At 43.9% G+C, this 13637-nt stretch overlaps 1 protein-coding gene across 13 annotated transcripts in view; it reads left to right on the top strand.

Moving 5' to 3' along the window:
• The window catches only part of RBMS1 (RNA binding motif single stranded interacting protein 1), a 442165-nt gene that overhangs the window by 348279 nt on the left and 80249 nt on the right, over positions 1-13637 (top strand). For all 13 annotated transcript variants that reach the window (XM_056533368.1, XM_056533363.1, XM_056533374.1 and 10 more), the window contains one exon: positions 152-243. In XM_056533368.1, coding sequence (XP_056389343.1) covers positions 152-243 — 92 coding nt within the window. The remainder of the gene's footprint in view (positions 1-151; positions 244-13637) is intronic.

Genomic DNA, 13637 nt, shown 5'->3' with positions numbered 1-13637 from the left:
AAGAAAGTGTTTTTCCAGCGGAGTACCCCTTTAATTTATTCCACCTCGGGCCCGCAGTCAGCAGGTAGAATTGTGATGCATCGAGCATCTGTGTGCACAGGCTTCTTCTTCTTTTGATAGGTGTATAAATTGTCATGTTTATGATCCGCAGGTTATGGATTTGTAGACTTTGACAGCCCGGCAGCTGCTCAGAAAGCGGTCTCGGCTCTGAAGGCAACTGGAGTCCAAGCACAGATGGCAAAGGTACCTTTCAATAAGTGTCGAGATCTTTTCCTGCTGGAGAGGTGTCAAGGGGATAAAGTTGCTTCTGTTTTCTTAGTAAACATGTCTCTTTCCTTGTGTTTCGTTCCCAGTTGGCCCTTATTTTATAATGATGATGATAATGAGGGGCCCAGGTTGTTGGAGTTCAGGCTCTGTCATTCTTCTTACTGTCTTCACTTTTTAAATCCTGTGCGAATTATGACTACGGAAGGGAATTGGCCGTAAACCGAAGAGCAAAGCCGGCCAAACCGGACCACTGCGTTGGGACCAGCCAACCGTATTGGGGGAGATTTATCAAAACCTGTGCAGAGGAAGAGTGGTGCAGTTGCCCATAGCAACCAATCAGATTGCTTCTTTCATTTTCCACAGGCCTCTAAAGAGGCCTGTGGAAAATGAAAGAAGCAATCTGATTGGTTGCTATGGGCAACTGCACCACTCTTCCTCTGCTCAGGTTTTGAGGCCTGTGGAAAATGAAAGAAGCAATCTGATTGGTTGCTATGGGCAACTACACCACTCTTCCTCTGCACAGGTTTTGATAAATCTCCCCAATAAGGGTGGTGGGGACTCTTTGACGCCGACGCCTCTGAGGAAAGAAGGATAGGGCATGTTTAGTTTCCATGCCCAATCCTTTTGTTGTTGTTAAAGGGGATGAGATGTCTCCATTCCTCATTCCTCTCGTCCCATTGAAAACACATGCATGTTTGCCCAAACCAAGTGGTCCTTCAAGTTGCAATATTATTTGCTTCCCGGACATCCATTGTATGGTGAAACCATTGTATGTTGAGACCATAACTCTCTATGGAAACCTGGTAATTGGTTCTGAAGCCCAAAATGTCAGCCAAAAATAGAAGAAAAAAAACTGAGGATTAAAGAAAAATAAGCAGATAACTAAGCAAATCTTTACATATAAAAGTAATAAAGATCTGCTGGGAGCTGTAATCACTGTCTATGTAGAGGACAGGAGCTTCTCCAGGGTCCTGTACAGTACACAGTGTCCTAAAAAAGTAATGGAGTCTCCCTCACCTGATGTCCAAAGGAGCAGCTAACCCTGGTACAGGTAAAGAGTACAGAACATGTAATACCTCCCTTTACTGTAGGAGGCGCTACCAGACACCAGTCAGTGCATGCACTTCAGTAATACAGGTAAAGAGTAGTACAGAGCATGTAATACCTCCCTGTACTGTAGGGGGCGCTACCAGACACCAGTCAGTGCATGCACTTCAGTAATACAGGTAAAGAGTAGTACAGAGCATGTAATACCTCCCTTTACTGTAGGGGGCACTACCAGATACCAGTCAGTGCATACACTTCAGTAATACAGGTAAAGAGTAGTACAAAACATGTAGTACCACCCTGTACTGTAGGGGGCGCTACCAGACGTCAGTCAGTGCATGCACTTCAGTAATACAGGTAAAGAGTAGTACAGAACATGTAATACCTCCGTGTACTGTAGGGGGCACTACCAGACACCAGTCAGTGCATGTACTTCAGTAATACAGGTAAAGAGTAGTACAGAACATGTAATACCTCCGTGTGCTGTAGGGGGCGCTACCAGATACCAGTCAGTGCAGTCACTTCAGTAATACAGGGGTTTTACCAGTGAATGCCCATTCAGATTGGTCGGTTCTTCCGGCCATTGACACGTTTCACAGATCTGGACTGTCTGTACATTGTATGTTGAATCTGGTTTCAAGTTACAATGATCCAGAAAAGACCATTGTATGTTGGTAACATTGTCACCTGAGGCCATTGTAAATTAAGGGACCACTGAATGTATATATGTATGGAAGGGAAGATCTGTCAGACAAATATGTGTTCGTCCAGCAACTATTGGCGGTATGTAGCCACCTTCACATTTTTTGCATATCTTGATCCATTCATTCTAACCTCCATTATGTTGCCATCTTAGGAGCAAAGGCAGTAATCCCAAAAACATCCTTAACTCAAGTAAGCACCATGGGGGTGTCAGAAAACTATTATAAGGCATGTGGACAAGTCTTGTGTGGTCAGCTGTCCATGTGTGTGGTCAAAGCAGACCATCCTGGCTACAGAGGCGGTTTCTGTCCCGGAATTTTTTTGTGCTAAGGAAGAGGAGATCTCAGCATAAAGGGTTGTCCCAGGAAAATATAAGGGGATGTTCCCCATTTCCCATGCACCAGGAACCGATCCTTCCCTGGATAGAAACAGATGTATGGCAGAGCAGGTCTCCTATTTAAAGGGGTACTCCGGCCCCAAGACATCTTATCCCCTATCCTTTGATAAGATGTCTGATCGCGGGGGTCCTGCCTCTGGGAACCCCCACAATCTAGCATGCAGCACCCACCTCCTAAGTACTGCCAGAAGCGCTGGAGGTTCTCAGTCTTTTGCCTCCCGACCACGGGGACGGAGGCAAAAGACTGAGAACCTCCAGCGCTTCTGGGGATAACATGTCTTGGGGCCGGAGTACCCCTTTAAAGGGGTTATCCAGGAAAAAACTTTATATATATATATTTATTTATATATATATATATATATATATATATATAATCAACTGGCTCCAGAAAGTTAAACAGATTTGTAAATTACTTCTATTAAAAAATCTTAATCCTTTCAGTACTTATGAGCTGCTGAAGTTGAGTTGTTCTTTTCTGTCTAAGTGCTCTCTGATGACACGTGTCTCGGGAACCGCCCAGTTTAGACGCAAATCCCCATAGCAAACCTCTTCTAGTCTGTGCAGTTCCCGAGACAAGCAGAGATGTCAGCAGAGAGCACTGTTGCCAGACAGAAAACAACAACTGAACTTCAGCAGCTGATAATAATTGAAAGGATTAAGATTTTTTAATAGAAGTAATTTACAAATCTGTTTAACTTTCTGGAGCCAGTTGATATAAAAAAGTTTTTTCCCTGGAATACCCCTTTAAGATCTCAGATCCTATGTGATGTTAAAAAGTTTTTCTATCTACCCTCCTTCCCCCTTCCCTTTTTTCTCTCATTTTTCCCCCTTATTTTTTTTTATTTATTTATTTATTTTTTCATGTATTTCTTTTCTGACATCTCATTTTCTTTCAGTTTGTTCTTATATTCAGGGATTTATTTTGTAGAATTGTATGTAAGATGCTTTTACTTCATTTCTACACTTTGTCTCCTTTTTTTCCCCTACCTTATGTAAAAAAAAAAAAAAAATTTTTTTCCATAAATAGTTATATATATATAAAAAGTTTTCAATGGTAGTTCAAACATGTTGAGTAGAGATGAGCGAACTTACAGTAAATTTGATTCGTCACGAACTTCTCGGCTCGGCAGTTGATGGCTTTTCCTGCATAAATTAGTTCAGCTTTCCGGTGCTCCGGTGGGCTGGAAAAGGTGGATACAGTCCTAGGAGACTCTTTCCTAGGACTGTATCCACCTTTTCCAGCCCACCGGAGCACCTGAAAGCTGAACTAATTTACCCAGGAAAAGACATCAACTGCCGAGCCGAGAAGTTCGTGATGAATCGAATTTACTGTAAGTTCGCTCATCTCTAATGTTGAGGAAAATGAAGGTATTCTTGAAGAAAAAAAAAATATTCTAGCTTAAATGTTTTTTTTTTTTTTTTTTTTATCCAAAAGATAACTGGATCTGTGTGATGTTACATGTGTTTTATTTGTTGAGTTCATTCTTGGCTTTAGGAGATCGTAGACCCAGGCCTATTGCCAGCAGTGATATCAAAGTATTATGTTGAAATCTGAAGATGACAATTGCCCAATCATGTGACTTCTGTGTATCAATATGCCTGAAGCCAAGCATGCCTTACTTGGATGACCCAAACCCTTTCTCAAATAGCCCCATTGCTATGGTAATACAGCGTGCGGCACCTAGTAAAGGGGTTATAGACATTAACCTAGGGTAATAGGAAATAGTGTAGAACTAAATGACAGTTAAATCTCCTGCCACCTCAGCGCCAATGTTGGTGTTCCTTTGTATTTTTTTGTTGTAGCAATGATGTACCGTACAGCCATGTGACCGCTGCGTCCAATCACTGGCTTCAGCAGTGATGCTGGGATGTATGGCACCTGGCTGCTGAGGCCAGTGATTGGTTGCACAGGGTCATGTGGAAGGACAGCACGTCACTGCTCCGTGGGGATTACTGTAGCATTAGCGCCAGAGCAGTAAAGGATTTCACAGGTAAGACTTTTTTTTTTTTTATTTTATTTATTTTTTTTTATATTTTAACATTTTCGGCAGTTAGATAAATTTTTTCCACTCCCAGAAAACGCGTTTCAAAAGTACAGATTGAGAATAGTACAAATAACGACTAGAGATGTGGAATTCAGAGCATGGGGTGCACATACCAACACCCCATGGCAGTGCTTCCCAACCAGGGTGCCTCCAGCTGTTGCAAAACTACAACTCCCAGCATGCCCGGACAGCCGTTGGCTGTCCGGGTATGCTAGGAGTTGTAGTTTTGCAACAGCTGGAGGCACCCTGGTTGGGAAGCACTGCCCCATGGAGTGCGCATAAGACAAAGATCTTAAAGGGAATCATCATCTTGTTATAGAGAAGGAGGAGCTAAATGGATTGATATATTGTTTCCCAGGAAAAGTCGAACTTGTCTTTTTATCGATCTAAATTGTTTCCCGCTTTGGGGTCCTGTGGGCGGTCCTAATCAATGGGTAACGGCTGTTTTTATAGGTAAGTACAGAGAATGTTGTCACTGACTAGGACCACCCACTGGACTCTTTACCCCTTGTACGGCACTGTAGCGCGATACTTTGCACACAGCTCTATACATTTATGGCGTGGCTATTAGAGTTGAGCGAACTTACAGTAAATTGACCCGTAGCGAACCTGTTGATTACTTTTGTCTGCGTAAATTAGTTCATCTTTCCAAGGGATCCAGTTGCCTGGAAAAGGTGGATACAGACCTAGGAGACCTGAGACTGTAATCCCAGACTTTTCCAGGAGACCAGAGCCCTTGGAAAGCTGAACTAATTTACGCAGACTAAAGTAATCAACAGTCGAGCTGCGAGGTTTGCTACGAGCCAATTTACTGTAAGTTTGCTCAACTCTAGTGGCTATGAAGCAAGTGCAGAAGCTGCGCATGCTTTGTAGCGGGTGAGGTCTAGCTGCTATCACTGCTAATGGCTGACATCAGTGATCACGCAGATGGCCACCATTAACCTTTTAGATGCCATATCTGTAGGGATAATGTCAGATGCCGGTGGGTTTGGGGAGGGTTGGGGGGAAGGCTCATCGGACGCCTGCCGTGCAGTCGTGGGGTCCGATGAGTTCAAATGGCAATTGGAGGTCTTGTTAAACTCCTTCTGCAGACAGGATCTTCAGTCTTCTTGTGCGTTCTGCCTAGACAGGCTGTACAAAAAGAGAGAAGATAGTCCTGATCGGTAGTATGTTGTTACATAGTACTGAACAGTACATTGCAATCTAATGATCACTTATAATAGTCCCTGGGATATTATAGGATCCAACTGAAGGAGAAAAAGGGTAGGAACTAGCTGCTCCAACTAGAGATGAGCGAACTTACAGTAAATTCGATTTGTCACGAACTTCTCGGCTCGGCAGTTGATGACTTTTCCTGCTTTAAATTAGTTCAGCCTTCAGGTGCTCCGGTGGGCTGGAAAAGGTGGATATATTCCTAGGAAAGAGTCTCCTAGGACTGTATCCACCTTTTCCAGCCCACGGGAGCACCTGAAAGCTGAACTCATTTATGCAGGAAAAGTCATCAACTGCCGAGCCGAGAAGTTCGTGACGAATCGAATTTACTGTAAGTTCGCTCATCTCTAGCTCCAACGTACAGCACCCAATATCTATGGCTCTAGATTACCTGCAGCCAGCATGGGTATCGTGCATCCACAGTAAGCAAAGCCATTTCAAGTAATATTTTCTTTCTATTGCAGTGGTTCTCAACCTGGGGTACAAGTACCCCCGGGGTACTTAGAAGTTCTCCAGAGTGTACTTGAAAAAATCAGTACTAGCAGCCACTTTTTACTGGTCTGGACCACTTTGAAAGAAATGGAGGGCTGATGTCACTGCATCGGAGGAGCGGAGCAGGAGGACAGCAGAGGGGAAGCGCGGGCACTGGGCTGCTGTGGGCAGGAACTACCATCAGCTTTGTTGCTCCACTGCCCCTGCAGACCGGGGACCTACTGCTATGAGCCATACAATAGGTCCCCAGAGCAGTGGAGCACCAAAGCGGGACAAAATGGTGGCCTACAACTATATATGGGGCAGTTTGGGGGCTACAACTATATTTGGGGGCACAGAGGGGGCCTAACAACTTTATGGGGAAGCAAAGCGGTTACTATTACTGTGTGTGACAATAAACATGGGGAGTTTGTAAATAGGAGGGTATTGTACTGCAGAAAGGAGCCTAAAATGTTTGTTTGGCTGGTTCTGTGGAGAAGTCTTGTATGGGAGAAATCTTCATGGCGGTCTAGGCCAGATAGTGAAGAAAAGAAAAGTAAACAACTCCGGTTAGAGAAGATGTCACCTGTAAATCGGGGGACTGGGGAGAGGAACAGGGGGCCTGTTATAGAGGAAAGTAAAGCACATTAATTATGCTATAATCATTACAAAATGTCTCTAATATGGGGGTAAATTTTTTTGGGAATGGGCTGTCAAGGGGGACTCCGGCAAAAAAGGTTGAGAGCCACTGTTCTATTGTGTACGGACCCTCTCTAATACTCACCGGTGTCTAATACACATTGTTTACCGATTATACTGAATATATGTTTCTACCATCTTGTATTTTTCTATATACTGTAATTCTTCTGTGATATTTATTTTATTTTATTTTTTTAAAGAAATGTTCTTTTAATCTAAACAATTATAAAAAAACAACAAAGCCATTTCTTTACATAATCATACTTTATTATAAGGTTTTTATTTTCAAAAGGCAAGGAACAAAATAAATGTCCTAAAAGACCACACTCCCACCCCGCTCTTGTCTTTTGTATGAACCAGCCTTATACAGTGACTCATGTCATTTTTTTTTTTTAATTTTGTGTGAATCTCTCGGTGCGTTAAGTGTTAAGTCTCTGAAGCAAGAGGCATCCTTGGAGATCAGCCAAGACTGCAGAGAAGAGAACCATATGTAAGTCACCGGGAGAGGAGGCCTAGACAGATAGACTTAAATACATGAACCTTACAGATGTGACTTTTCAGCTCGACATTCTGCAGCTTACCCCCCCCCCCCCCCCCCCACCATCTGGGTGTTATAAATCAGGGTTTGTTGTGCTGGACACCAGCCTGACTTGTTACAGTGGTGTGTTGTGAAATACAATAACCTCCATCCATCTGTAAGACGGGATCCCCGCGAGCCAAGATCTATAGTCTCTAACCATATAATGCTGTATATTAATGGACAATTTCTGCATCTCTCTTTAATTTTAGTTATAGGGATGTCCCGATATCCTTTTTTAAAAGGGGTGCTCTGCCCCTAGACATCTTATTCCCTATCCAAAGTATAGGGGATAAGATGCCTGATCGCGGGGGTCACGGCACACCCCTCAATGCAAGTCTATGGGAGGGGGCGTGGCGGCAGCCACGTCCCCTCCCATAGACTTGCATTGAGGGGTGTGGCCGTGACGTCACAACCCCCTGCTTTCCGCTCCATGCTTTCGGAACAAAATCTTCAGAACGCTGGGGCAGCAGAGTTCTCCTTTAAAGACAGAGTATGAGGACCGATACTTTTCAAACACTCACCGATATCAATTACCGATAAAGCTGACTCCAGACTTTGTCAAGCCTTAGGCGAAAGTCAAACATGAGGTCCTCACTGACACTTATTATTTAGATATGCCCCCAGTAGTTAGGTAATCCCCATTCCTTAGGTAGAAGCCCCCCGTAGTTAGGTAGCAATTCCCTTCCTGGTAGGCAGAAGCACCCAGTAGGTAGGGAATCCCCTCTTAGGTATAAATCCACAGTAGGTAGGTAGGTAATCCCCCATATTAAATTGAAGCCGCCAGTTGTTAGGTGGCGATTCCCTTCCTAGTAGGTAGAAGCCCCCAGTAGGTAGGTAGCGATTCCTTTCCTAGTAGGTAGAAGCCCCCAGTAGGTAAGTAGCGATTCCCTTCCTAGTAGGTAGAAGCACCCAGTAGGTAAGGAATCCCTCTATTAGGTATAAATCCCCAGTAGGTAAGTAATTCCCTGTATAAAATTGAAGCCCCCAGTAGCTAGGTAAGATATCCCCACCTGGTAGATGGAAGCTCCCGTTGGATAAGGATTTATCCCCTTTTAGGTAAAAGACCCCAGAAGATAGGTAAGCAGGAAATCCCCCCAATTGGGTTGAAGTCTGTAGCAGGTTGGTAGGAGACCCTCCTCTTTTAGTGGGGAGCCAGGGGGAGGCCCCCCATACAGATGACAGAGTGCCGGTCTGACCGACACAGATCTAATATATATATATGGGCAGCGTTTATGGAGAAAGATTACCCTTATGTGGCATCTGTACAATTTGGAAGGAAACAAATCTCTGTGTATGTCAGTGTTTCCCAACCAGTGTTCCTCCAGCTGTTGCAAAACTACAACTCCCATATTGGGAGATGTAGTTTTGCACGCTGGTTGGGGAACACGGGTCTAGATCATGTCACTGGATACAGAGAAATGTTTTTTCCCTTGTAAGTCTTTGGCGTGATATTATGCATGTGTCAGCATTTCCTGTATGATAGTACTAGGGCGATAGTAGGATATGCAATCACTTCCCTCTTAAGTAACTATTTTGCAAAAGAAGAAGAAAAAGGCATCTGTAACTTTATTAGGAACCTACTATCAATACCTAGTTCTACAAACTGAAGACTACTGATAAATTAAGAGTTTCAAGAAGGCTCCCGGTCCCTACCTTTTTGCACCTTAGATTCAGCAAGGTCACAAAGAGCGCATCCGCAGCATATTTCACTTCAGCCAAGCCCCTAACTACACCCTCAGTCTAGGCAGCCTGCGTCTTCTAGCAGTGCACATCTGCCCTCAGAAGCCGTCACTGTGGCCCCAGCAGCAGTACCTGGATCTGTTAGGCTGCATGGCGGTGGAGGTATACTCTTTGTTAGGTGACCTGGCCGCCAGTCAGACCCAGAGCTGTGATGTCCCAATATGGGATATGCATCTCACAGTCCTATCAGCTTGAGCCCCCCCCCCCCCGCACGTCCCCGGGGCTCACCTACACCGTACTCCTATAATCTGTATAGTTGTATATTATGTGTAAAGGACCTTTGATATGGTCACATGGCTATTAGTCACATGATAATGGTTGTCGCATGTTAAAGTCACATGTTTTGTTACCCAGAGAGCACCAGGTGACCAGATGACCTGCAGCTAGCCTATGGGCTCCTTGCTCAGCCCCCTTTATAAAAGGGGAGTTACTAAAATCACTCTCTTCCACCACACTTTCTGCTGAGGTCCAGTCCAGACGTCTCAGAGCCAGTGTCCAGCACATCTGGAGGCCTCAAGCCTAACCAGCAGCCACATGTCAGTAAGTCAAGCCATCTGTGTCTGCTGTCACTACCTACAGTCAAGTCTATTATAGTCAGTGTGGCTGTGCTAAAGTCTGTCAAAGTCACTGCAAGTCCCAGCAAGCTGCAAAGTCCCCTGTGTTACTGGTCACCTCTCTGGGATCCTGGCCTAGCTGTAAAGACTGTACCATCTGTCTACCTCAGTAAAGCTACCGTTAATCCTGACATGGCCTTGGACTCTTATTTGCCCTGCCTAACCTAGAACTAGCGGTGCTACCTTTTGGGTAGTTAAAACCATGCCCTGGCATCACGAACATTTAGGTGTTAATACCATCTGCCCCTGGGCTACAACATCTGCCTCATACACCTCCTCTTCACACCCCGGGGGTCAGTGGGGGGTCAGTCCCAGGGCTTCAGCCCCATTAGCCCCCCTCTAGCGACACCTCTGCCCTAGTGAATGTAGATGGAATATGCTCAAAGCTTTACCAAAGGCTTCCTATTAATGTAAACACCTTGCTATATTCATCCCTCACATCTGGGACATCTGGCCACCCATAGATTTGCCCAAATTAGTGGCCATGTATGGGGGATATCATGAATGTGTCTAGTATCTGATGTATTTCGCTATAAAAGAAAACAATGGTGTTCACTGCCTAGGTACCGATAGTGAGATCCTTGAGAGAGTTGTAAGGGTGGGATGGACCTACCATCCATTGGTGCAGGTGAGACATCTGCCCGTTTATGCCCGCCCTTAGATCTCCAGATTTAGCGGAATTCAGTAGTAGTTCTAGGCTGCTGGTACTTGCCGTCAGTCAACAGATGCGCACGTACAAAGCTGTTTCTCATTATATTCAGGCTATGTTGCTTCAAAGGAGCAGCTTCAAAGTAATTGTCTGATAAACAGCCGAAAAGAAAGAGGGAAAAAAAAAACCCTTCTCTGTGCAGCACCTTTCAAGTACAAAAGTACTATTATTACACAACTACAAATGAGTCTGTTATAGAACAATGTGTCAGAGATCATAACGTGACTGAATCCGCCATGATATCCCTGCAAGAAACGTCCGGACATTAGAATGCCTAATGCTGGTGATAATGGACTGTAAGGTTATGTTCACACAACGCTTTTTTTTTTTTTTTTGTGTGTGTGTTTGTTTTTTTTTTTTTATGCTCGTTTCGGCATATAGTCCGTTCTAAACTCTGCGTGCAAACTGATAGACCTCCCCATCCCATCCCATCCCATCCCATCCCATCCCATGCCAGTGAATGGGGTTTTTGTAACTTCACTTACATGCAATGAAAATTTTGCACGACTTTGCTGCAGAGTAAAAAATAAATAAATAAACCATAATGTAAATAAGTGGCATGTCATTTTTTATATTTTTATTTATTTATTTATTTATTTATTGTAAATCTTCTGCAATTCCGCCATACAATCGACAGCACTTTCATGGCAGAAATCTGAGTCTCACATGCAGAAATACACATGATCAGATTTTAATCTGTCGTGTAAGCATACCCTTAAAGGGGTACTCCAGTGGAAAACTTTTTATTTTTATTTTTTTAATCAAGTGGTGCCAGAAAGTTAAACAGATTTGTAAATTACTTCTATTAAAAAATCTTAATCCTTCAAGTACTTTTTAGCTGCTGAATACTATAGAGGAAATTATTTTCTTTTTGGAACACAGAGCTCTCTGCTGACATCACGAGCACAGCGCTCTCTGCTGACATCTCTGTCCATTTTAAGAACTGTCCAGAGTAGGAGAAAATCCCCATAGAAAACATATGCTGCTCCAGACAGTTCCTGAAATGGACAGAGATGTCAGCAGAGAGCTCTGTGTTCCAAAAAGAAAATAATTTCCTCTGTAGTATTCAGCAGCTAATAAGTACTGGAAGGATTAAGATTTTTTAATAGAAATAATTAGCAAATCTGTTTAACTTTCTGACCCCAGTTGATTAAAAAAATTTTTCCACCAGAGTACCCCTGTAAACCTATAACTTAAGCTACTTCATGTAATGCCTAGGTGAATCTGGAAGTTGTATTTTAATAGTGCGTTCCTTCTCAGCCAGTGGTTCCCAACCAGGGTGTCTCCAGCTTTTGCAAAACTACAACTTCCAGCATGCCCGGACAGCCAAAGGCTGTCCGGGCATGCTGAAAGTTGTTGTTTTGCAACAGCTGGAGACATCCTGGTTGGAAAACACTGTTCTAAGCAGGGGCGGGACTATAGATAGTGAGGAAGGTATAGCCACACCCACGGCCCGGCCTCAGAGGTCTATAATCTCCTCCTCTGCCTAAGAGGATGCGAATACGAATACTGATTTTCCTTTGTTTTCCAATGCTTCCTTATTGAATTTTTAGTCAGTCTGAAGAACATCCATTAGCAGTGGGGTCACGGCGGGGTGGAGAGGGAATATATAGGCAGAAACACTTTGTGACAACTGTATGTGTGGTACTTGCTCACGTGTCACGTTTATGTAGGTCCACCAACACTAGGGCCATGTTTACACGACGGAATTTCTGTGCTGAATTTGGCGGAAAGATTTGTGACCACTGTATGTTACCAGTTAGAGCAGTGTTTCCCAACCAGGAGGCCTCCAGCTGTTGCTAAATTATTACAAAATAATAGGCAAAATCTGTCCGGGCATGATGGGAGTTGTAATTTTGCAACAGCTGGAGGCACTGCTTTAGAGAGACACCCCCCAATGACAAGGGTGAAAGGAATAGTTATTTTGTCGGGTTATTCAAACGTTTCCAGGAGGAAGAGTTCTAAGAATACCTAAGGTTTTTTTTGTTTTGTTTTCAGTTTTTTTCTAAGAAACATAGCTCCAAAAAATTTTCAGCCGCGGAAATTTAGCCACGTGCACGGTCCAGCAGAATCCTATTAAAAATAATCGGAATTTCAGTCAGAACTTTTTCCGCCGGATTCAGCACAGAAATTCCGTCGTGTAAACATGGCCTTAGTGTTGGTGGACCTTCATAAACGTGAAGCGTGAACAAGTGCCACACTTTCAGGCGTGTTGCAAAGTCAACTGATGGCTTACTTCATTGTTATGGTTAATGGGGGAGATTGATCAAAACCTGTTCAAAGGAAAAGTTGCCCAGTTGCCCATAGCAACCAATCAGCTTGCTGCTTTCATTTTGCAGAGGCCTTGTTAAAAATGAAAGAAGCTATCTGATTGGTTGCTATGGGCAACTGGCCAACTTTTCCTCTGGACAGGTATTGATAAATCTCCCCCAATGTTCTATATTTTAGCCCCATGTTCCTTTATTATTATTTTTTGTTGTTTGCAGCATTCAATGTTATCCCCAATGAAAAGTTCCATTTGTGTCGACTATTTTTTTGTTGCCATTGGCAGGTCCGTCCTGTAAACATTTTGTCGAGACACAATATTACAGCTTTTGTGATTTTGGCCGCCGGGAACAACTTCACAGCAGGAACGTGGTCAAGTATTTTAGTTACGAAATATGATTGTTCTTCCAGAATAACGCACTGTATTCGGTGGGAATGTAAAAACAACTGGTGAGGCGTTCGATAGCCGTTGGCTGACCAGTCGGTCTTCCTGACTCCTCCGTTGACCTATGTGTCCCAGTCGTCTGAGTGCGTCTGTTTATTAAGGACAGGAGATAAGCGTCTGCAAAAGACAGTTTGACCACTTATCTCCTAGAGCGGTGGTCTCTAAACTGTGCTCTGAAGTTGCTAAACTACAACTCCCAGCATGCCCTGTCCGGGCATGCTGGGAGTTGTAGTTTTGCAACATCTTGAGGGCCGCAGTTTGGAGACCACTGTCCTAGAGTACCAAAGATTGAACAGGTTTGATTGTACACCGACACCCAATCTACAGGTTTCTTTGGACGCACGTGACCTCTTACCACGAATCTGCCACATGTGAATATACCCTAAAGGTATGTTTACACCAGCGTATTTTACGCTGCAGATCCGCCGCTGAAGGACCTCTGTA

Source organism: Hyla sarda, chromosome 8 (assembly GCF_029499605.1).
Source record: "Hyla sarda isolate aHylSar1 chromosome 8, aHylSar1.hap1, whole genome shotgun sequence".
In the NCBI taxonomy this organism is placed as follows: domain Eukaryota; kingdom Metazoa; phylum Chordata; class Amphibia; order Anura; family Hylidae; genus Hyla; species Hyla sarda.
The sequence above is the reverse complement of the archived record's forward strand: the minus strand, read 5'-3'. Positions and strand labels throughout refer to the sequence as shown.